This window comes from Palaemon carinicauda, chromosome 12 (genome assembly GCF_036898095.1).
Source record: "Palaemon carinicauda isolate YSFRI2023 chromosome 12, ASM3689809v2, whole genome shotgun sequence".
NCBI classification, from domain to species: Eukaryota; Metazoa; Arthropoda; class Malacostraca; order Decapoda; family Palaemonidae; genus Palaemon; species Palaemon carinicauda.
The window spans coordinates 10733692-10759713 of record NC_090736.1 but is presented as its reverse complement, the minus strand read 5'-3'; the positions used below and the strand labels follow the sequence as shown (position 1 = coordinate 10759713).

Here is a 26022-nt window from a genome sequence, read left to right as displayed (position 1 = left end):
GGTAGAACCCTCACCCACTACTGCACTCGCTGCAACGAATGGACCCAGTGTGTAGCAGTCCTCGTAAAGAGTCTGGACATCTTTTAAGTAAAATGACGCGAACACTGACTTGCTTCTCCAAAAAGTCGCGTCCATAATACTTTGCAGAGATTTATTTTGCTTGAAGGCCACAGAGGTTGCTATAGCTCTAACTTCATGCGTCTTAACCTTAAGCAAACATCGGTCTTTCTCATTCAAGTGAGAATGAGCTTCTCGTATTAAAAATCTGATAAAATATGACAAAGCATTCTTTGACATAGGCAATGATGGTTTCTTAACTGAGCACCATAATGCCTCAGATTTAGCTCGTAATGACTTAGTACGAGCTAAATAGAACTTAAGAGCTCTAACGGGGCATAATACTCTCTCTAGTTCGTTGCCTACGATCTCTGATAAGCTAGGAATATCAAAAGATTTAGGCCAAGGACGAGAAGGCAGTTCATTTTTGGCCAGGAAACCAAGTTGAAGTGAACAAGTGGCTTTTTCTGTAGAAAAGCCGATGTTCTTACTGAAGGCATGAAGTTCACTGACCCTTTTAGCCGAAGCCAAGCACACTAGGAAAAGTGTCTTGAGGGTGAGATCCTTCAGGGAGGCTGAATGTAATGGCTCAAACTTGTCTGACATGAGGAACCTTAGGACCACGTCTAAGTTCCATCCAGGAGTTGCCAAACGACGTTCCTTAGAGGTCTCGAAAGACTTAAGGAGATCTTGGAGATCTTTATTGTTGGAAAGATCTAAGCCTCTATGTCGAAAGACCGAAGCCAACATGCTCCTGTAGCCCTTAATCGTGGGCTGAAAGGGAGCGAACCTTTCTCAGATGTAAAAGAAAATCTGCGATTTGGGCTACAGAGGTACTGGACGAGGACACAGATGCTGACTTGCACCAGTCTCGAAAGACTTCCCACTTCGACTGGTATACTCTAATGGTAGAAGCTCTCCTCGCTCTTGCAATCGCACTGGCTGCCTCCTTCGAAAAGCCTCGAGCTCTTGAGAGTCTTTCGATAGTCTGAAGGAAGTCAGACGAAGAGCTGGGAGGCTTTGATGGACATTCTTTACGTGGGGCTGACGTAACAGATCTACCGTTAGAGGAAGACTTCTTGGAAAGTCTACCAGCCATTGAAGTACCTCGGTGAACCACTCTCTCGCGGGCCAGAGGGTAGCAACCAACGTCAACCTTGTCCCTTCGTGAGAGGCGAACTTCTGCAGTACCTTGTTGACTATCTTGAATGGTGGGAATGCATATAAGTCCAGAAGAGACCAATCCAGTAGAAACGCGTCTATGTGGATTGCTTCAGTATCTAGGACTGGAGAGCAATACAGTAGATTGGTAACCTTTTGGTCAACGAAGAGGCAAAGAGGTCTATGGTGGGTTGACCCCAAGTAGCCCAAAGACTCTTGCCCACGTCCTTGTGGAGGGTCCATTCCGTGGGTATCACCTGACCCCTCCGACTGAGACAGTCTGCCAAGACGTTCAAGTCCCCCTGGATGAATCTCGTCAACAGGGAGATGCCTCGATTTCTTGACCATAAGAGAAGGTCCCTTGCGATCTCGAGCAGCATGAAGGAGTGTGTGCCTCCTTGCTTGGAGATGTACGCCAAAGCTGTGGTGTTGTCTGAGTTGACCTCTACCACTTAGTTTCGAAGAAGCTTTCGAATATCATCAAGGCCAAGTGGACTGCTAATAGCTCCTTGCCGTTGATGTGCATGCTCTTCTGACTTGAGGTCCACAGACCCGAGCATTCCCGACCGTCCAGGGTCGCACCCCAACCCAAATCCGACGCGTCTGAGAACAACACGTGGTTTGGGTTCTTGACTGCTAGGGATAGTCCCTCTCTCAGACTGATATTGCTGTCCCACCATTTCAGGCATGCCTTTACTGGTTCGGAGACTGGGAATGATACCGTCTCTAACGTCTTGTCCTAGTTCCAGTGAGAGGCTAGATGGAACCGGAGAGGCAGAAGGTGTAGTCTCCCTAGAGAGACAAACTGCTCCAGGGATGAGAGAGTCCCTACGAGACTGTTCCAACTCCTGACTGAACAAACGTTTTCTTTTCAGCATTAGTTGGACTTCGAGTAGGGCTTGTTCTATTCGGTGGCAGACGGAAAAGCCCGAAAAAAAACTGGACTGCGAATCTCCATCCCCAAATATAGAATAATCTGGGATGGGATCAGTTGGGACTTTTAGGTTGACCAAAAGTCCCAACTCCCTGGCCAGACTCAACGTCCAATGTAGATCCTGCAGACAGCGAAGACTGGACGATGCTCTGAGAAGCCAGTCGTCCAAGTACAGGGAGGCTCGGATCCCCGATAGATGGAGGGATTTTGCCACATTCCTCATGAGCCTCGTAAACACGAGAGGAGCAGGACTGAGGCCAAAGCACAGGGCTCGAAACTGGTACCCCACATTCCTGTAAACAAACCTCAGAAACGGTTGGGAATCCGGGTGTATAGGAATGTGGAAGTATGCTTCCTGAAGGTCGAGAGAGACCATCCAGTCGCCTTCCATTAATGCTGTCAAGACAGCCTGGTAGACTTCATCGTGAAGTTTGTCTTGACAATGAACACATTGAGCGCACTTGCCTCTTACGTACTCCTGCAGTGAACATGGCTGCCAGATCATTGGAGCCATCCCTGAGGGACTTGTTCCTGCAGAGAACGTGGCTGTCAGATCATTGGAGCCATCCCTGAAAGCCTTGTTTATGCATGACATAATTGTACAGCAAAACTTCAAACGCTCGAAAAAACTCCTAACAGGAGATGGTCTAGCTCTGAAGTCGACCATAAAATCTTGGAGCGTCTCATGGCCAGGCGCCAGGGAGAGTCTATGAGGTTTGAGAAGTCTATCTGGGCAGAGGCAGGAACTCCCAAGCCGAGAACTTCTCCCGTGTCATATCAGACTCTCGCTCTATAAGCCAGCTTAAAAGTAGGGAAAGCAAAGGCTGTCTCCCCCAAACTCCTCCTGGTGATAAACCAGTCGCCTAGCAAACGTAAAGCTCTCTTAGAAGAGCGAGAGAGCACTAGCTTATAAAACAACGGCTTCGAAGTAGCTAGGCCTAGTGTAAACTCTGACGTTTAGGCGAACGAGGAGCAGCAGTTACAAAAAGATCCGGACAAAGATCCTTAAAAATCAGCATGATTTATTTAAAGTCCATAGAGGGCTGAGCAGCTTTAGGCTCCTCTCCGTCTGACAGAGTCCTCAAGGGAATATCAGTAGGAGGGGGAACAGCAACTTCCTCATCTGAAGGAACCTTGTCCGACAATAGCCGAGTCTCAAGCAAGGGAGAGACCTGCCGTGGTGGCAATGCCTGACAAGCAGAGTCCACACGCAAAGGAGCAACAGTAGCAGTCAAGGACGCTATGTCATGTAACTGCTTAAAGGACTGACCAGCAACAACCAACAGGTGTGGGAGGACGCTCGACGTCAACTCGAGACTGCCTTGACTGCCTAGACTGAGCAGTCAAAACAACTCTTGACTGCGGTGCTTGACGCTCAACGTCAAAACAAGTCAACTTCGCTGGTTGGCGAACGTCCTGAACGTCAACAAGAGCATGCGGCAGCGGCTGAACGTCCACAAGCGGCTGAAATTCAACACTGGACTGCATCGAGTGAGGCTCTACAAAACGTGACTGACGTGACTTTGTAACGTCAACGTCAACAGGACGAGCAAAGGTTCGTTTGGGCGGCTGACGGCCAGGATCTCGATCAGCTAAGCGGCGAGGATCATCGTGAACCTGCTCAGTAGAATAGTCCTCCATAAGAGAGGCAAGCTTATTCTGCATGTCTTACCGTACAACCCATTTAGGATCAACGGGAATGGTTGCGGTAAGAGACGAGGGTAACGTCTGTGACTGTAAAACCTTGCCTACAAAAAGACTCTCGGAGCCTGCGTTACGCTTTTGTTTAGGCGGCGAGCAGTCTTCCGATGACTGCATAGGGTCAGAGCTGTCCTAATAGTTAAAACCAGGACGCTGGACCTGTCCTGAAAGGACTGACTTTCGCTTAAAGGGCCTCGAAACCTTGTTCCACGGTTTCTTATGCGAAAAGCCTTCGGATGACGAGGAGAAAATCGTCTCGCTCGTCTTATGGTAGGGGCGGTGTTGATGAGACACGCCTGAAACCATAGAGGGAACGTCTGTTCGCTGATCAAGTCCTCTCGAACCCATAAGTCGTACGACATTACTTCTCCCCTGGGCTTGGGAGCTTGCAAGAGGTCTCGGACTAGGCGAACGACAGGCACGAACAGACGAACCCTCGGTCGCAACACTGATAACACTTTGCGCAATTATCACTTTATCACTATGATTTTCTGTTTTGCACTTATTTAACTGAAATCGAATTTTTTAACAATTCACATTAGGTATGAATAAAACTGATTTCTACCTGAAGCACGCAATTCTACCCTCATCAAAAGGTTATAATTGCGAAATCAGTCGTATAATGTAAGCACATTAATACAAGCAAAAAACAGTAAACATATTTTAAGATAAAAAGATCAGTGGCTGGGAAGGAGACTAAACACTAGTTCATTCAAAACTACGTTTTCAATCTCTCACCGTACAGTGCCTTGGGACGAGAATAAAAACTAAAAACGTTTTATCCTTTCTCCCCGTACAGAGACTAGGGACGAGAGTAAAAAAAAAACTGACTCGAGAACAACGTTACTCGCTTGGGACGAGAATAAAGATCGGAACGTTCTCTCTCCTCTCTCTCCCCCCGTCTCTATCTCTCTCTCTCTCTCTCTCTCTCTTGATTTCGCACCGAGGAGAAGAGCCCACTTACCTTTTGTCAATAAACAGGTTATTTGACCAAAGGAAAAAACTGAAAGGTTTTTCAATTAAAAAGTTCCTTTAAAATAGTATTTAAAACATTTAAGCTTTGAAAGAAGAATGAACAAAACGTCAGAATCGATTTACTCTTTCTGCAAAGTGAAACCGTGATACTCTCTCTCTCTATCGTAACGATAGAGCGCAAACTGCGTAGCATAAATAAACTAAATGTTAGTTCATCTTTGAAACAGTACGAAGACTATTCAAAGAAAATCTTTCATAAAATATCTACTAAAAAATATTCATTAAATAAGTTTTAAATCATTTGCTCTGTAAAAGTTATTTACGATTGAAAGGGCTCAACGTTGTTTAACTTCGGTTTCCAAGTTAGGACCGCCTACTCTCAGGAAAGGTCGCATATAAACAAATCATTAAAATTTATCTTGATGTTTATTATAAATGGAAAGCTAATCGAAGAGGCCTAATACAGTGAACCCTCGTTTATCGCGGTAGATAGGTTCCAGACGCGGGCGCGATAGGTGAAAATCCGCGAAGTAGTGACATCATATTTACCTATTTATTTAACATGTATATTCGGACTTTTAAAACCTTCCCTTGTACGTAGTACTGTTAACAAACCACCCTTTAATGTACAGAACACTAAAGCACCCTAAACTAAAACAGGCACAAATATTAAAGGCGATTTTATATCATGCGTTTCCTAAACACCTAAAAAGCACGATAAAAAATGGCAACCAATGTTTTGTTTACGTTCATCTCTGATCATAATGAAGAAACAAACTCATTTAGTGTACACATATATGTATAGGTTAGTTTTGCATCGATTATATTGATTATACAGTACTGTATGTTGATTTTTTTATTACCAATGTTTTAGTTTACGTATTTTTCTTAGGACTTCCAAATGAAATCTTTTTCTTTATGACGCCGCCTGAAACGACGGCGTGTACGCTCAGTAAACAACCACGCTCAGAACAAACAAGGCATTTAACGCGCATGATGATAGTGATAAATAATGATACAGTACATACAGTATTTACAGTAAAAGCATTTACAAAATATGTTACCTTACAAATATAAATTATACAGTATTGTACGTAGCAAAGCAGGAAAACAATTTACAAGAGAGAGAGAGAGAGAGAGAGAGAGAGAGAGAGAGAGAGAGAGAGAGAGAGAGAGAGAGAGAGAGAGAGAGAGAGATTGTTTTACGTACGTAAATGTAAATTTTAAACAAAAAAAATATGATAGGTTACAACATGTAGACTTTTAAAACCTTCCCTTTAACTTAATGCATACAGTACGTACATTACTAAACTATAAAACAGGCAGTAAGAATATTAAAGTAAAAAATAAAGATTGTTACTGTACTCACCACGAAAGAAGTTGAAGAAAAACTTGAATGGTGATGGCGATGAATTTGCTGCACAGTAGAAATGATGATGATGAAGCTGATGATGTGTTCTACTGTGCAGTCAATGGTAGTATTTTACGTCTCTTCAGACGGAGGTGTCTTTTCCTGGGACACCTCTTCAACTTCTTCAATTTCTTCCGAAGGCGTACTAGCAGGAGGAACTGGCTCTTTTTTGCGAGGCTGGAAAAACATTGTGATCGGAAGTTGCTGCCGCTGCTTCTTTTTTCGCTCTAAGAGCATCCTGTAGGGAGTCATGATGTCATCGACCTTGTTGGAGAATTGCATAGACCGAAACATATCCTCGTCCCACTCTTGTAACATTTCTTTCGCCTCCTTGATATGGTTGCAGAACTTGGCAAGCCGTTCTAATGTTAAGCCCGTTTCTTCGACATTTTCTTGGGTCTCTTCCTGGGTATCACTCTCTTCCTCACTTGCCGATTTCGTCAGGTCTTCGAGGTCTGCGTCAGTTAGGGGCTGGGAATGGCAGTCCAACAACTCGTCGACGTCTTCAGTCGTCATGTCGCCAAACCCGTCACCTCCAATTATGGCAGCCAACTGCACAGATTTCCGTATTGCAGAGTGTTGGATTTCCGACGGAGTAAATCCCTTGTCGTTGTAAACAATATCGGGCCACAACTTCTTCCAGCTCGCATTCACGGTTGCAGGTTTCATCTCTTGAAGTGCCTTCTGAATATTCTGCAGGCACGTGGCTATGGTGTACTGCCGCCAGTACGCCTTCAAGTTGAAATCTTCATCCTCGTCATCTTGGGCAGCATCCACACACGCAACGAGGTCCGCCAAGGTATTCTTCGTGTAGAGGGCCTTGAACGCCCTGATAACCCCCTGGTCCATCGGTTGAATTAATGACGTGGTGTTGGGTGGCAGGAACTCAACCTGAATGCCCTCATGCGACAGGTCAGTTGCGTGTCCACCAGCGTTATCCATAAGGAGAAGGATCTTGAATGGCAAGCCCTTCTCTACGAGATATTTGCTGACTTGCGGGATAAAACACTGGTGGAACCAGTTGGAGGTCAGCATCTTCGTAATCCATGCTTTTTGATTATGCATCCAGTACACGGGAAGGAGATTCTTATTTTTATTTTTCAAAGCGCGAGGATTTTTCGACTTATAAATAAGCCCCGGCTTTAACAAAAATCCAGCAGCATTGCCACACATCACGAGGGTAACGCGATCCTTGAATGCCTTAAAGCCAGAGGCTTTGGCTTCCTCTTTGAACAGGAAAGTTCGCGACGGCATTCTCTTCCAAAACAAGCCAGTCTCATCCATATTAAAGACTTGTTCCGGCTTGTATCCACCTTCGGCGATAATATTCTTGAACGTCTGGTTCACGTAAGTTTCAGCAGCGGCAGTGTCAGCGGAAGCAGACTCCCCATGCAGGGAAACGCTTTTCAGGGCGAAGCGTTTCTGAAACTTCGCGAACCATCCTTTGCTTGCGGAAAAACGTTTCTGAGGCTGGGAATCAGTGGATGTCCCTGGTTGAGGATCATCTGCATCATCATCATCTTCAGCATGGTTGCCGTCGTCGTCTTTAGGTTCCTTTGCAGCAAAATTCTCATATAAACTCAAAGCCTTTGTTTGGATGGTGTTCGTATCCAACGCTATGTTCTTCTTCCGGCAGTCGGCAATCCACACAGCTAAAGCACCTTCCATGCGTACGATCGTTTTATTACGCGTTGTAACGACTCGCTTCGCTGATCTGCTAAAGGTGATTGCAGCCGTCTTTCTAATGTTCGCCTCGTCCTTTTTGATATAGCGAACGGTGGATTCGTTGATGCCAAAATGGCAGCCGGCGGCCGCGTAACTTCTACCATCTTTTAACATGTCGAGAAGCGTAACCTTCTCAGCTATCGTCATCATCCTTCGGTGGCGTTTAGGCTCACTACCAGCCTTAAGAGAAGCAGAACGCTTGGGAGCCATTACAGTAGGATTTACGTACAGTACTGTAACAAAAAGTTCAACTTAAAAAGGTCGCACACAGCACAGATTAAACTTCACAAACTTAAGAACGTCTACTCAGCGATACGCGGTAACAGAGAGTGAACGATCCAGCCCCGCGAGAACTTTGATGCTGCGGGTAGAAGATGCGGGCAAAACACCAATCACAGGCTAGATAACAAAACTTGAGTTCTGATTCGTCTTCTATCAGCGCTTGAACCAATCACAACCCGTCTTACAGTACTATGATGCGTTGGTTACCTACTCATAGAAGATGCCCCGCGCATACTGAACGTACGTAGATTAAGTACAATACCGTAATAATAATAAATAATGATAATAATACTGTACAGTAATAATAATAATAATAATGATAATAATAATAACAATAATAATTTTATTAACAACAACAACATTAATAATAATAATAACAATAATAATAAAAATTTACGTACGCTATTTTACGCTCTCTCTCTCTCTCTCTCTCTCTCTCTCTCTCTCTCTCTCTCTCTCTCTCTCTCTCTCTCTCTCTCTCTCTCTCGTACGCTTATTCGAAATGTGATTTTTGCAACAAAGAATATTATTGGATGCAGTACTGTACTACGTACGTATACATACAAAAGATTCATGGAAAAGAAGCACATCCATTACAGTACACACCATTCTAATATGGTATGACTGCATCTGATTTGCGTTTCATGTTCGATTTAATTTTACTACGTACTGAATTATCGTATGATCACATTCTCTTTTCGTGTTTTATTTCTTTCTGTGCTGAATTATATATCATATGTAATGCAATGAACAATCAGTAAGAGCAGATATTACTAATTACAGTATTAATGGAATTACAGGTAACAAAATATCGTATTTGGGGGTCTTCAGATTTCGCGGTATTTTCGAATTTTCCGGAAAATCCGCGATATGTATATATATATATGGGTTATGGAAAAACCCCGCGAAGTGGTGAATCCGCGATTGTCGAACCGCGAAGTAGCGAGGGTTCACTGTAAAGGCGGTTGATATAAAATATATAGAGGAAAATCTATAATTAATTTATAACGTGATAAGATAAATGCTAAAAGCCTAAAACACACTTCCGTACTAAGGGAAGGGTCGGCCATTTAAAAGTCAAATAAAGTCCAAAAAACAATCCAAAGTCATCAAAAATTAAATCTATCCAAAAACGAGTTCAAGATTTAAGTTGAAGATAAAACACCTGCACTGCGAAAGCTCAAACCAAAAGGAAGTACTTCACCAAATATGTTGAGAAAACTCCAGGTTATACAGCGAGTATTGATACGTCTTGTCGTTAAGGCCGACAGAGAAAAAATTGGGTCTGTTTACATGTATATGCGGTATCTGGCCGATAGTTGGCGCTGGTGGGCACACCCGCAACCTTCATAGCGATCGCTCGCGAGTTTTTGTGTGTGTTTTCTGTCGAGCCGCTGGAGCAGCAGCTATTATATATTCACCGGCTAAGTTAAATATTTAAAAACTAAGCCTTCCATTTATAAGTCAAATTTCTCAATTAGATGAGCCAACAAGGAGGCCCCTTTGCTCGAGAAATATCACAACAGAATTCTATACAGTAGACTTTCCAGAAGGATTGCCATCCATACTCAAAAACCTTATTGTAAAATAGAATGACTGTCCTTTAATTCCAGTAGGGGGAAGACTATCCCACTTCTTCCTCGTTTGGGAAAGCCTGCAGCCCAACCTGTGGGTATTGGCTGTGGTCAAAGAAGGCTACCTAATCCCACGAACTTTAAACCCTCCTTTATCAAAGAATTCAGTTCTGTACACAGGTTATCTTACTAACACAGCAAAGCTCAGTTGCTATAACTAGTTCTAGATGTCACAGCACTTAAAAAGTTCACAGTGTTCACAAAATTTATCATTATAATTATCATTCACGGTGAACATGTCACCAAACTCAAGATGATATGGTAACTGTTCCCATTTAAAAGTGTCTTACCATTTAGGCACTCGAACATCATTTGCATATTATGAATAAAGACAGTGTCTGTTGTTATAACAGAAATTTTTCTATAAAGCAGTGAAAATAAAACCAGCATGTAAATCTTATAGTCAGTGCTTGTGAACTACACAAAGTGAGGTGAAAATATCAGTTAGATCAAATCTAAGAGGCTTACAAAATAACAGTCATAAAACCTCACTGATAAAAAAAAAATATTAATTTATAAAAACCAAAAGCACCAAAAATAAGACATATAACTACTGTATTAATGTTAATGTATATTAACTTACTTGAGCAAATCTTTTTCAATTATATCTAACATTGCTTTAAGCTGACAAAAGATGAGAGCTCGGTGTTGGGAAACCACAGCTTCAGTACCTGTAACGCTGTCAACGCCTATACCGCAGTCTAATAGCAACTGTCTGTAAAAAGAAAAATAAGAAAAGAAAAAGATTATCAAATCTCACTTACCCAGTTCAGGATTAAATTCCAAATAAAAATTGAGTATAACATTTGGGGATCACATCTTTTAAATCTTAAAATACAGAACATTTTTTGTGGATAAAATTCAAGGATCAAGATGTTCATTGCCACCAAATCATTAAAATCCTCCACAAAAACTACATAAAAATTGATCAGAACAAAATATTGCGTACATGAATGAATTATTTTCAATTATCTGGCATTATAACAGCTGAGGTCATTGATGCCGATTTGATTATGCTTAATAAACAATTAATAGCTTAAGATATGATCTAAAATAAATAAGAAATTAATAATTAACAATTAAATTAATAAAATTTAATAACTTAAAAACGAGTACGAAGGCCAGCTTCCAACATGAACTTAAAAATTCCACTGGCATCATAAAAAAAAAGTCCCATCCAAGAATTTTAGTGAGGAATTTAGCAGAAATTTTATTAGAGATAGGCCTTGTGTTTGGCCCTAAGTAATTAAAATTCATCACCATCTCCTACGCTTATTGACGCAAAGGGCCTCTATTAGATTTCGCCAGTTGTCTCAATACTTCTCCCATTAAAATTCAACAGAAAAGTTACTTTTTGGAATGGGGAATGGGGTGGAGGACAAATTTTGTCTTTCTATACATATTCGTATCTATTTAACACAGCATTGTTCAAATGCCATATAAACCACCGGAGCAAATGCAAATCTTTTTTATCACTATATGTATTACTTATGGTTTTATTATGTATTTGAAATACTTTACTTTTTTATTTAATTATTGCTGTGAAACTCCCTTGATGTTCATGTTACTTCTCTTTGGAAATTCGGTTATATTAAATATTACCCCTAGAACTAAAAACTCTCCTGTTTTCTTTTGTTAAGGGGACCGTCCACTATGTCCTGCATTTTTTTTAACACAATTTCTATATATGTTTTAGACATACACAATACCTTCATCATAAAAAAATTTCAAGTCATTTGATAAAAAAAAAAAAAAAACTGATTTACTAGCAAAAATCATGATTTGAAAGAAAAATTAGGTACATTTTTCTCCACTAATATGACACCAATTGTATTGAAAATCATACCATCAAAACTTCTCTATAAATCAAATAATTCTGTATGAAAGATTTTCAATTTTCCTTTTTTTTTTTATGAATTTTTTCTTAATTTTCTTCGTCTACACATATTATAATCATGAGAGAAAAAGGAAAATAAATATTGTTACACAAAATTGTGGGATTTTTATTCCTCTTTTAAATTATATCTTTCTCTCTAAAATCAAACATTAAATAACTGAAAAAAAATTTACCCAACTGTGAATAAGTATTTTTTTAAGTTATGCGCTCCCAAAGATTTGCAATAAATTTCCGCTTTTTTCTTAAAAAATCAAGATAACATTATCATGAACCTTACTTTGTATTTTTATTATTTATTCTTACGTAAAGGCCCTCTAAACGAGGTATTTAAACCCTAAGTTTACTAATACACTTGGTGTACGGATGTCATAAGTTGCCTCTCATTGTTGCTAGAGTTTTAGTAAGAATGTTCCAGCTTTGTACTCTTTTTTTCATATTTCCCTCTCTTCTTGGTTCTTTTTTGTTGCACTCTTCCTACGTTTTGTTCTTTCTTTGACCTTAGGTAACATTGGCCTTGCTATAAAGTTCACGAGGACGTTATGAAAACACAATGTACATACGAACTGCAAGTAAACCAACACACATGCAACGTAACTTCTTTATGTCTTTAGAAACTCTGGCTGGTCTTCTCGTAGATCGTAGTTTGCGTTAGCCTACCCTCTACCAATGCCTTTCATCTTTACCATACGTACGAGATTTCGAAACATAAGTGAAAAAAAAATTGCTATATACAGTATATGCAAAAATAAGCACACAAAGACGATTCTGTCAAACTCGGTTATACAGACATTAGTAATGTTGAAGTCATCACATAAAGACAGCTTAATCTTCATTACTTACAAAAATAATTGACAAACTTCTGGAGAGCATGTGAAATATGTTTCTGCATATATACATACATACATATACCAAGGCACTTCCCCCAATTTTTTGGGGTAGCCGACATCAAAAAAAAAAAGGGGGGGGGACCTCTACTCTCTACATTCCTCCCAGCCTGACAAGGGACTCAACCGAGTTCAGCTGGTACTGCTAAGGTGCCACAGCCCACCCTCCCACATTATCCACCACAGATGAAGCTTCATAATGCTGAATCCCCTACTGCTGCTACCTCCGCGGTCATCTAAGGCACCGGAGGAAGCAGCAGGGCCTACCGGAACTGCGTCACAATCGCTCGCCATTCATTCCTATTTCTAACACGCTCTCTTGCCTCTCTCACATCTATCCTCCTATCACCCAGAGCTTTCTTCACTCCATCCATCCACCCAAACCTTGGCCTTCCTCTTGTACTTCTCCCATCAACTCTTGCATTCATCACCTTCTTTAGCAGACAGCCATTTTCCATTCTCTCAACATGGCCAAACCACCTCAACACATTCATATCCACTCTAGCTGCTAACTCATTTCTTACACCCGTTCTCACCCTCACCACTTCGTTCCTAACCCTATCTACTCGAGATACACCAGCCATACTCCTTAGACACTTCATCTCAAACACATTCAATTTCTGTCTCTCCATCACTTTCATTCCCCACAACTCCGATCCATACATCACAGTTGGTACAATCACTTTCTCATATAGAACTCTCTTTACATTCATGCATATATAGAAACAATAAAACGATTTAAAATTTTTTTAAGTTAAGTCAAGCACCATAGCAAACGGTCCCCTTAGCCCTCAAGTAAAGACATGAGAATCTAGCAATTAAAGATAATAAACCAATGGGTTAGCCAAGCTATACTGCTTTTGTTTATAATCTCTAAATCACTCTGTTTAAATGAGTCAAGTACTCCAGATTATTAAGAATTAGATTTTTAGTGTTTTCAATATTTTGGGGGATTTGCTAGTTGTTACTGCATATATTGTTAAAGGGAAATGTTTCTGGGCAGTCATGATCTGCATTCTATTTGTCTTTAGTGTCAGGGATAGAACTGTACTGTTATACAGACTACTGTAGTGACGAGTGCAAAGGCCCCCTATTCTTCTTAAGCAAAAGTATTGTTACTTTTGTTGATGACCAAATTAAACATTTGAAGCATAAAAAAAACTTGCTTTTAGTTTAAGGGGAAATCAAATGTATTGTACACCATTTGACAAGTCTAATATGGATAATGATGAAATTCATATGCTCTAACTTCCTTAGTGCACATGTATCTAAGAAGGTCAGCAAGTTTTGAGTAAATGGCAGTTCAGTAATTCCGAGCTAATCTGCCCTATTTCAAACCCTAACCTAACTTTGCTAGTTGAGTCTAATGATTTTAGTATGCTATTCAGTACAGATTCTGATGATGCACAGCGCATTACAGATTCAAGATCCTCTCATAGAGCCTGAAGTTCTGCTGCAAAACTCTCGCTTTCCCACAATCCTAGCTGCTCTTTTATTGCCCTTACAGTACTATTATCACAAGTTAAGCTACAAGCCTAGTTGGAAAAGCAGGCTACTATAAGACTAAGGACTCCTATAGGAAAAACAGCCCAAAGAGGAAAGGAAATAAGGACACAGAGTGACAGAACAGTGTGGCTGAATAGACCCTAAAGCAATAGAACTCTAACCCAAGACAGTAAAAGACTGTGATACAGACCACTACCCAACATTAGAGAGCAAAAGTTTGATTTTGGAGTGTCCTCCTAGAAGAGTTGCTTACCAAAGCTTGAGTCTCTTCTACCCTTACCAAGTAGAAAGTAGCCACTGTACAATTACAGAGCAGTAGTTAACCCCTTAAATGAAAAAGAATTTTTCGGTTATCTTAGTGGTCAGGCTTATAAAGAAAGGATAATGTGTAAAGAACAGGCCAGGCCAGACTACACAGTGTATGTGTAGGCATAAGAAAAATGAGGCATAGCCAGAGAGGGATCCAATATTACATTATCTGGCTAGTCAAAGACAACTATATAGCAACGCAGAAGATCAAGTTGGTAGCGCGGATCCCAATATCCCTCCACTCGCTGAAGAAAAAACTCTACAGCTACCCCTTTTTTTTATTAGTGGATGATGTGGTATATCATATGATTCCCTTAGTATATATGTATCTGTTAAAGTTTTGGCAAACATCACAAATTTTAAGTAATTTGTATTTTTCCTAACAATACTTACCTCGAACTACTTTCTTAGGAGTATCTGGGATCTCCTCCCAACCGACCAGAGTTTTGTGTAGTTTACCCTAGTCCTGTTTTCTATGAGGGGTAACCTCAGGTAAACATGTTCATTTGCAACTTTTCTCCATATAGCACTCACTGTAAACATATGGTGATCCATACAGCATTTTTATGCCTCATCATACTTTGGACTTTCATTTACGAAAAGGAAATTATGAAACACTAATCCTACATCTTTTTCCACTGTGAAATGATCATTACAAAACTAAATGCCATGCTACATACTTGAGAGCTGGAAGTTTAGCAGAATGGGATATATCCGACAAAGAAGAATTAGATTCTTTAAGTTTAGCAGTCATTCTTTCATATTCTGGATGCTGAGGCTTGATAACCAGTTTTGGATGATTGCATACTTTGCGTAAATACTGCAATGCCTGTAACACAAATGAAATAAGAGATTAAAAACTATCAATTCTTAACTCTGGAAAAGACAGTAAATTTTATTGACTAATATGAGGCAACAGTGTGTAAGTACAGTTATAGTAAATATACAGAACCAATGTTTAAAAAGTAAAATACAGTATCTTCATAAAATGAAATGTCCATCATTAAAGGTTAATGGATAAACAAATAAGAAATGTGTCCTAATTTTGGTAAGAGTACTTATAAACAATCTGCATTTGGGTATAATAAATAGATATACAGATTTTCTACCAGGCACTTATAATTGCTTTAATATATCTAGTGTTCATATTCTATTTATATTCAATTTCAGATTTGTCTCTAAATCTACCATAAACTTCCTCAAAACACCTGAATTCCCTAATTATAAACATTTTTCCTTTGACCATACAATTTTCTTGTTGGTCCATCACCTTTTTTTCCTTAACATAAAAACTCTAGCTTAATAAATAAAAAAAATGCAGGATATTATTGAATTTTAGCACAGCAGGCATTTTGGTTTATTTGGGTTTAAAATTTTTTTTTTTTAAAACGAAGTAGTAGGCAATTAACAATGCACTTCAACAAAATGAGACGTCAATATTCTTACCTGGAATACATGACTCTGTGCTTTAGGAGCAGACTCTTCACCACCTAAGTCAGGGATTCTCAAAGCATCAGTGATGTTTTGATTAGCCTGTGTACGAGCAAAATCTTCATAAAGTTGTTCTTGTAATGGGCTGAGCTCACAATAATAATCCTGAAAGGGTAAAGGACCCATTTAATTAAAAACTTTAAAATAAAATGGTCCTCGAAATAACAATAACAAAAAACCAGAAACAAAAGTCACCAATATTCATAAACACAGCCAGTGCAAAAGTAATTTGAATAGTCTTCTGCCCCTGACAGTCATACTTATCCAGATAAATCAGTTTTTAAATCAAGTTTCATTGTCACTTCTATAAAACTTAGTATGCATCCATAAAAGAGAAAGGTATTGGAGAAGATTATTGTTGGTTATTATAGCCCTACACTTCTCAAAATATTTTTTACATATAGGTCCTTTTTACATAGATACTCGCCATTACCTCTAACTTGTCCTTTTAGGACATGTATTTATCAAATTTAGTTTTTTCAAACCATTTATCCAAACTAGGTAGACTACAAAATATCTCCTTAAACTGTTGAAAAAGCAATGAAGTAGAGGTCAGCTCTGAGGCTAGAAACTCTCCAAGCAGGAACTTTATATCTTAATAGTTAATCCTATGATCAACCAATAGGTAGACATAGGATCAAAAGAGTTCCATTATGCATTAGACCTTGCTATTTTGATAGCCCTGACCTAGAAGCTGGCAGATTGTCCAATAAAGGCATTTTCTGTCTTCTGAAGGATAAAAATGAGAATAAAATGAAGAGGTACAACATAAATAAAAAGTCACTAGATAGCAGCATCTCTTAATATGCCATACATCTAGAGTTTTTAACATAGTGTGTTCACCCTTATTGGACAATAATTACTCCTGTCATAGTAATCACTATATTCCCATAGCTTCCATGGGAGGAGAAAACACAGTGTCATTTTGGGAGTACATCCTGGGTAATCTGATCTCTAAAAAAAATACTGTCAAAAAGTCAAAATGCATGAAAAGAACTGAGTAAATGTTGCCAATCCTAATGCAAAGAGAAAACATATTATAAACACAATGATGATGTAATTCATAAGAAAAAAAAAAAGTTACAGCCATTGAGACTGAACAAACCCAAATCTTTATGTACCAACTTTAATGAATTATAATTATCTTGGACTCCTATTCAATATAACAACATGAATAGCATTAGAAAAATCATTTATTCAATACTAAACGGGCTCAAAACATGAAGGAATATAGTAAAGTATAAATCACAAATTTTTAAGTAATTTGTATTTTTCCTAACATACTCACCTAGAACTACTTTCTTAGGAGTTACTGGAAACTCTTTCCCAACCGACCAGAATTTTGTGTAGTTTACCCTATTCCCATTTTCTATGGGTGACCTCAGGCGGAGTGATACGCGCCCTGAGGCGACCCGCGGTCGGAGAGCGTGCTAGTTCAGGTCGTGCTCCTCAGTAAGTTTCGTAGCAAAAGGGTTCTCCTCAACCCTGCAGGACCCTCGGGGAAGGATGGGCGGGCCATAACCCGAAAGTAGTTCTAGGTAAGTATGTTAGGAAAAATACAAATAACTTAAAAATTTGAGATTTGTTCCAACACAGAGTACTTACCTAGAACTACTTTCTTAGGAGACTTAAACTTTAGAAGGAGGGAGTGTCCTGCAGGGACTAGGGTCTGAAGGTTAGGAGCACGAGCGGGCGAAAAAGGGAACCTCGAAGGGGAACTAGGTTCCGATGACCCCTACTAGAAAACTGAATGAAAATAGGGGAAACTACCCAAAAAACTAACTTAGTGTCTAAGTGGCTTACCTCTGTACCATTACTTCTGAGACGTATTCCTTGCTGAAGACGTATATCCTGGCCGCCAGGGCCTCTTGAGTCACGCCCACGCCGGGGATTAAGGGTAAGGGGAAGGATGATAAGGGGGAAAGGTAAGGGATGAACATGTGTCTCATGGCTTACCACCCCCGGTTTCCCTGGGGCCACGACCTTCAAATCTTTTGCAGGGCCGATATGACTGGGCCAAGGGCGAACCCGTCCAAGGATTTCCTAGAGCAGTTCTTCAGGTAATGTTCCATGAAAGTGGACTGTCTGGACCAGGTACCCGCTTTCAGAATTTGGCCCACGGCCATGTTCTTCTCAAACGCTACGGAGGTGCCTAGACCCCTAATATCATGAGGCCTTGGCCTGCCTGGGAGAGGGGTTCCCGAAGCATCATAAGCTCTCTTGATCACCTGTCGTAACCAAAAGGAGATTGAGTTCTTGGAGACTGGTTTCTTCACCTGACCGGTCGAGACAAATAAACTCTTGATCTCAGGTCGGAGTCTGGAAGTCCTTTCAAGGTATTTTCTTACTGCTCTGACCGGGCATAAGAGTAAGTCTTTAGGGTTGTCCGACCGAGGGATTGCTGGGACCGAAAAGCCCTCGAACTGAGGGTCCCAACAGGCTGGGTTCTGCATTTTGGCCACAAAGTTTGGGACGAACCTAAACGAGGCCTCCCGCCATCCTTTTGAGTGTGAAACCTCGTACGATAATCCGTGCAACTCACTAACCCTCTTCGCCGAAGCCAGGGCTAAGAGGAAGACCGTTTTGAGGGTGAGCTCCTTATCCAGGATGTCCTTGAGGGGCTCAAAGGGAGGTTCTGACAGGGCTTTGAGTACTATGGCTAGATCCCACTGCGGTACCCTCACCTTCTGTGGGGGGCATGACTGCTCAAAGCTCCTGATGAGCATCGAGATGTGCCGGGAGGTTCCCAAGTCAATGCCCTTCAGGAGGAAGACTTGACCTAACGCTGCCCTCACTCCTTTTATTGCTGGAATGGAAGAGCCCAAATCGTACCAGAGATACACTAGGAAGTCCGCCACGTCGTGGATCGAGGCCCCCAAGGGTTTGATATTCCGGGAAGTGCACCATTTCGAGAAGACTGCCCATTTCGCTTGGTAGACAGTGTTAGAGGACCCCCTTAAGTAACCCGACATCCTCGTCGCCGTCCTCGATGAGAATCCATCTTTCTTCAGAGGCCGCTCGATAACCTCCACGCGTGAAGGTGGAGGGACCGAGGGTTTTCGTGAAACCTTTGGAAGTGGGGTTGACGAAGAAGGTCTGGCCTGTCCGGGAGCGGCCAAGGAGGAAGAAGGGCCAGTTCTTTTAGGTCTGCGAACCACTCCCTCTCCGGCCGACCAAAGTCATCTGAAGGTTGGCTGTTGTCCTCACTTTGTTGAGGACTTGTCGTATCATTCCGAAGGGGGGGGAAGGCATACACATTGAGGCCGTCCCAAGGGTGTTGGGAAGCGTCCTCGAACGCCGCTGACGGATCTGGGACTGGAGAACAGAACACGGGGAGTTGGGCGTTCAGACGTGTGGCGAAAAGGTCTACTACTGGGGAACCCCACTTCAGTATGACTGACTGAGCTATCCTTGGGTGTAGAGTCCACTCTGACCCTATTACCTGGCCTACTCTGCTGAGGCCGTCCGCCAGGACGTTCCTCTTTCCTGGGATGAACCTTGCTGTGAACTCGATCCCTTCTTCTGCCGCCCATTCTAGAAGTTCTGTCGATAACGAGCATAGTTCTTTCGACTTTAGACCCCCTTTCTTCTTTACGTAGGCTACTACTGTGGCGTTGTCGCACATCAACGCCACTGTGTTCCCCCGGAGGAGATGAACGAGTTCTTGACTCGCCCTCAGCACAGCCATCATCTCTAGCACGTTTATGTGGTGCTTTGCTTCCTCGCTCGACCATTTTCCCTTTGTCGATTGGTCGAGTAGGTGAGCGCCCCAACCTTCCTTCGACGCATACGTAAACAATAGGACTTCCGTAGGGTCGGGTGCGAAGGGCATCCCCCTCTCGGTGTTCCTCCTGTCGTGCCACCACTGCAAGACTACCTTCGTTTCTGGGGAGACCGGAACTAGTTTGTGGGGATTTCTCCCCTGGGTCCAGTGTTCCTTCAGGTTCCACTGCACCGCTCGAAGTTTGAGTCTCCCTTGTGGCACTAACTTTTCCAAGGACACTAGGTGGCCCAGCAACCTCTGCCAATCCTTGGCCCTCCTGGGTTGGTCCAACAGAAAGGGTTGCAGAACTCGCACTAGGTTCTCCAATCTCTCCAACGAGGGGAAGGCTCTCACTAGTCGGGTGTCCAGGACCATCCCCAAGTAGGTCATCCTGGTGGAGGGGATCAGTTAGGACTTCTCTACGTTGACCGTGATGCCCAACTCCTCGCAGAGACGAAGTAACCTCGCGCCCTGTTCCTTCAATTCTTCCTTTGAGGCTGAAAGAAGCAACTAATCGTCCAGGTACCGGATCAGACGGATGCCCTGCTCGTGTGCCCATACGGAGACCGTCGTGAAGACTCTTGTAAACACTTGAGGAGCCATCGACAGTCCGAAGCAAAGGGTCTTGAATTGTAGCACTCGGGAATCCTACTTTATCCTGAGAAACTTCCTGCTGGAGGGATGACCGGGGATTTGGAAGTAGGCGCCCTTGAGGTCCAGGGATATCATGAAGTCCCCTTCCCTCAAGGCGGCCAACACTGTCTTGGCAGTGTCCATCTTGAACTCGGTTTTCGCCACAAACTTGTTGAGGGCCGACAGGTCTATTACCGGCCTCCATCCCCCTGTCGCCTTCTCCACCAGGAAGAGCCTGCTGTAGAATCCTGGGCCGGGCTCTTCGACTAGTTCCAACGCTCCCTTGGAGATCATGGATGACACTTGTTCCTGCAGAGCTGCCCGTTTCATGGGGTCCTTGGGTATCAACCACTCCGCCTGAAGGGCTGGAATAAGTGGGGGAGGTTCTGCTAAGAAGGGTAGTCTGTAACCTTCCCTCAGGATTGTCACCATCCAGGGATCCGCACCGTAATCCCGCCATGCTTGCCAAGAGTGTCTGAGGCATCCCCCTACTTGAGGCTCCTGTAGGAGTAGGGGCCTCGCCTCCTATCTCCTTCTGGAGGGGCGTCCGGACCGACCTCTTCTTGAGTTCCCGAAGGACGGTCTAAAGTTAGACTGGGGTGCTGTGGTACCTCTACGGGGGGGCCGAGTTGTTTGCAGCCAGGGAGCCGAAGGGGGTTCTCCTCTAGGTTGGGCCGGGGATGAACGGGAAGGGTGAGGGGCGTCCACGGAGGGTCTTCTGTGAGGTGGGTGCCTCATTGGGGGAGGTCTATGGTCTCCCACGTCCTTCATCTTCCTCACCCGTTCCATCGTCTCGTCCACTAACTTAAGGCGAAAGATGGCCTTGTCCCAGATCGAGGAATTTCTCAATTTTCTTGCTTCCCGGTCAGGGAGTTTTCTCACTAATTTGCTGAGAATAGTGTCTCTCTTCCTCAGGACCCAATTGGTAGCCTGGGAGAGGGATTGATAGGATAAGAATTTTAGGGCTTTGCCCCCTGAGCTAATCAGCTCTCTCAATAAGGTTTGATTTTCTGGTAGGGACAAATCATGAGAGGACTGAAAGCCAACCAACGTGCAGGCACACCAGTCCAACCAGGAGGACACGTAAACTAAGTCTTGGGCCATGTCCTCCATCATGGAGGTCTCCGAAGGGGAAAAACACACAGGGGCCGTGGATGCTCTGTCTTCAGCGGCACCCTGGTTCAACGAGGTGATGGCTGTCTCCGTTGCGCGGGGTCCTCCCCGACGACCTTCCGGCGCGTAAAACCTCTTCTGTGCCCTCAGTCCTGGAAGCAGCTTCGAGGCACTTTGACTCCTAGGGGCGTCCGCCAGGCCGTCCAAGAATTTGTCAATATGCTCCATACCCAGCTTTACGTCAGGAGCTAAGGGTAGAGCTAAGGAGGGCTTTTGCTGTATAGGGTTCTCCACCAACCTGCTAAGTCCAGAGAGCCAGGCCTGTTCAGTGGTGGGCATGGGTTCATCCAGCCGATGGTGCCGCCTTATGAGGGCCAACACCTTGCGGTAGGAGGAGATGTCATCGGACGAGCACTCTCCTCCCTCAACCAGGGCCTCTGTCACCAGTCCCTCCGCACGAGTATCATCGGTGACGGTGGGGGGGGGGGGGGGGGGGGGAGGGGGGTAATGTTGGACGGGCCTGCCCGTGTCACGGGCGGATCCGCAGAGGCGAAGGTATCCGTCATGGGATTACCTTGCCCTGTGGCTGTCCTCGCATCTGTGGGAATATCTCTGGCTGTAGGGTGCCCTTGGAGCTTAATGAAGTCAGCCAAGGAGCCCGTGGCTGGCGTAACGCCTTTTACCTGATGGCGCGCCTCCCTCCGCAGAGTAGGGGCAGCGGAGGCCTTCGTCAACTTAGTCGCATCACGGGGAGCTTGGAAAGACCTCCCTTGGTGAGGTTCTTGTCCGTAGGCAGAGAAGGAGGGGAGAGACGGTGAGGATGAGGCTCTAGGGAGCCACCCGGAAGCGGCCACGGCTTTGGTGACCTTAAACAGCTCGCTCCGGGGCACCGTGATACTCACCCAATCCTTCGACTTACTCCTCTTCGCCTTCTTCTTAGATGGCCTGGACTCCTTCTTCTTCTGTCTTGAACGGGAGCGGGACTTCTTCTTTTTCCTGGACCTCTCGCGTTTCCTCCTCGCGGACCTGGTATCGTCCTCTGATGACAATGAATCTGCGGACGAGGAAGACGAGGAGGAGGAGAGGGAATCAGCCGAACCACCTGAGACGTGCAATTCCATGGGGGGAACTCCATGACGAATCTCTGGTTCCGCAGGCTGCAGGAAGACGGGCGGAAGCATCGCCGAGGGCGCTGGGGGCGACCGAGGAACGTTCTTCCAGGCGATCCAATGGTCAAACTCTTCTTCTAGCCTGAAGGGCGACCTGCAGGGTGTTCTAGGAATATCCCAAACAGCGGGGTCCGAATTCGACGAATGGCCTTTCTCGGCATCCCCCCCACGGCCGAAGTACCTGAAACACATGCCCAAGATGGGGGGAGAAGAGGTAGTACCTGACTTCCCCCACATAGGGTCTTCGGTAGAGACGGGCCCTGCGGGCACCAGGCCCTCGTCTCCCACACACACTCCCGCACTTCCCTCAGGCCCCACACATGCCTGTATCACATCCGTAGCTTCCCCCACAGGTAATTCAGACTCCTGGGGAAGGACAATGGGCCGCTTCCCCGCAACGGACTTACCTCGTCCCCTACTCTGGGTAGGGGAAGATGAAAGGGAGCCGCGTTCCGATGAGGCATCTGGAGACACCAAAGCAGAGGACGCGGTAGCCGATTTCTTGGCCGACTTCTTCTTCTTAGTCCCATAAAGGACCCACTGGATTTCGCCCCACGACTCGCACTCCGAGCACGTGGCGGTAAGGGTGCATACCTTGCCCCTACATGACGAACAACGCGAGTGTGGGTTAACCTCGGACTTTGAAAGGAAAGCCCCACAAGACTTACCGGCCACAGGCCCAGGGCAACGGCGGGGATGCTCCATAATGAAAACACTAACACACCAAGAGACACAGGGACACAAGGGAAAGGGGTAAGGATACCGGCACAGGAACCACGTGGTGAACACAAAGGGTCGCACTGGGTAAGAGAGAGCGCAGCGAGATGTGAATCACGTCGCGACCAGAAACTTACTGAGGAGCACGACCTGAACTAGCACGCTCTCCGACCTCGGGTCGCCTCAGGGCGCATATCACTCCGCCTGAGGTCACCCATAGAAAATGGGAATAGGGTAAACTACACAAAATTCTGGTCGGTTGGGAAAGAGTTACCAGTAACTCCTAAGAAAGTAGTTCTAGGTAAGTATTCTGTGTTGGAACAACTAAACTTTAAAAAATAATACCTGTAAGATAAAAATATCAACCCTTAAGATAAAGTCAACTTCTCCTTACAAGAAATGCAAGGTGCATCCAGTTGCTGTTTCTTTTTCTATGTAATGACAGTTTATGAATACCTGTACTTATATTAACATTAATACTTGCTATTGTTCAGCTTGATGTCAGCCTCTGTCCGCTGTATAATTACACATATAGTAATAAGGTAACTGGCTCTGAGCTTTGGGATGGTATGAAATGTCCCTAGAATTGGAAATTGCAAACAACCCTCTCTTATAATACTATCAATCTTAATGGTATGGGTATAAGAAAAAATTAAATCTGAAGAAATTAAAATTTTACTTACAAACGTCCTACGAAATTGAGCAACATGAGCTAAGCACAGCGTTTTGATAAACAAGTTTGTCTTAGAAAAGGTAAACATTTCTGTTACCTTGAAGACACATTAAAACTATGAAACAAGTTCAGAGGGAAGCAAGAGATTTGCTGCAACATGAACAAAATAAAGAAAGACTGCTAAATTTACTGAGGAATAAAATATATCAAATTAGTAAAAATAACTCAAATGTAAAGTGTAATACTCTATTCTGCATAAACAAGAGCACTGACAAAAAAATTGGAAGAGATCTTGAGATAGGGTGTGATCTCAGAATCTTGAGCTTTGTGGGTGGAGTATGGTGAAATTCATATTATAAAGAAAGAACTGGTTGAGAAGTAAGATAGAAAAAAAAGAAAAAAAAAATGTGAATTAAGATTGTGATGGATTGGGTATGTAATAAAAACGGATGAAGAACAATTGATTCGAAAGTCAGTGGATGTGGCTGGAGAATTTACAGAACTACAGTCTTACCTGGGTAATCTTTGGCGGTAAATCTTGAAGAACGTCTTCTTTGAGTCTTCGCAGAAGAAATGGAAGTACCTGACGATGCAAAGCCTCCATAGCCAAGACTCCTGCTTCTTGTTCCCTACTTGAACTTTTTGCATCACGTGACTGAAGGATGGGTTTCGAGTAACGCGCCATGAACTGACGCTCAGTACCCAAAAAGCCAGGCATGAGGAAATCGAACAAAGACCACAACTCTAATACATTATTCTGAATAGGAGTTCCTGACAAGATTAATCGATGTTGGGCTTTAAGTTGTTTGATGGCTTTGGAGGACTGAAGGGAGAGAAAAGTATCATATTAGTCTTCAGGAAATAAAAAATGAATTGGTTGCTTGGAAAAAAAGACTGGCGTTCACTTCAAAATAAAGCAATGTTCAAGTATTTTTCACTAAAATAACATACAGGTTGCAATTACAGTTTGCCTAACCCTTCAACCATTTAATATGCCTACACAAAATGTAGTGTCTCTGGCCCTCTTTAGAAACTGTCACTTTTACATATCTTGGATATATACTGAATTTATGTGTACTGTTCTAGTGCCTTTTAATTCTCATGTCTCAACTACTCCAAAGCTTCCTTGGTCTTCCTAAAACTTTTACATGTTTTTCCTGCTGCTGCCTCCGATGCCTTAGATGACCGCGGAGGTAGCAGCAGTAGGGGATTCAGCATTATGAAGCTTCATCTGTGGTGAATAATGTGGGAGGGTGGGCTGTGGCACCCTAGCAGTACCGTCTGAACTCGGTTGAGTACCTTGTTAGTCTGGAGGAACATAGAGAGTAGAGGTCCCCTTTTTGTTTTTGTTTCATTTGTTGATGTCGGCTGCCCCCCAAAATTGGGGGAAGTGCCTTGGTATATGTATGTATGTATGTACTAGCTTATCATCCTCCCTTCTAACTAGTCTGATATATTTTTTCATATATATTTCCTAATTTATTATTATTATTATTATTATTATTATTATTACTAGCCAACCCACAAACCTAGTTGGAAAAGCAAGATGCTATAAGCCCAAGGGCTCCAATAGGGAAAAATAGCCCAGTAAGGAAAGGACATAAGGAAATAAATAAATGATGAGAATAAATTAACAATAAATCATCCTAAAAACAGTAACAACGTCAAAACAGATATGTCATAAATAAACTATAAAAAGACTTATGTCAGCCTCTTCAACATACATTTGCTGCAACTTTGAACTTTTGAATTTCTACTGACTTAACCACCCGATTAGGAAGATCATTCCACAACTTGGTCACAGCTGGAATAAAACTTCTAGAATACTATGTAGTTTTGAGCCTCAAGATGGAGAAGGCCTGGCTATTAGAATTAACTGCCTGCCTAGTATTACGAACAGGATGGAATTGTCCAATTCAATCTTTCTTACTACTGTATAAATATACAAAAATAATTTTCATCAGCTTCTTTCCTTACTCTGTTATTC

At 43.0% G+C, this 26022-nt stretch overlaps 1 protein-coding gene across 1 annotated transcript in view; it reads right to left on the bottom strand.

The window, feature by feature from the left end:
• The window catches only part of Hel89B (histone acetyltransferase 1), a 203128-nt gene that overhangs the window by 29639 nt on the left and 147467 nt on the right, over positions 1-26022 (bottom strand). Inside the window, exons 27-30 of the mRNA XM_068384403.1 lie at positions 24550-24858; positions 15923-16072; positions 15157-15305; positions 10464-10595 (exon numbers count right to left, since the gene is read on the bottom strand). Coding sequence (XP_068240504.1) covers positions 10464-10595; positions 15157-15305; positions 15923-16072; positions 24550-24858 — 740 coding nt within the window. The remainder of the gene's footprint in view (positions 1-10463; positions 10596-15156; positions 15306-15922; positions 16073-24549; positions 24859-26022) is intronic.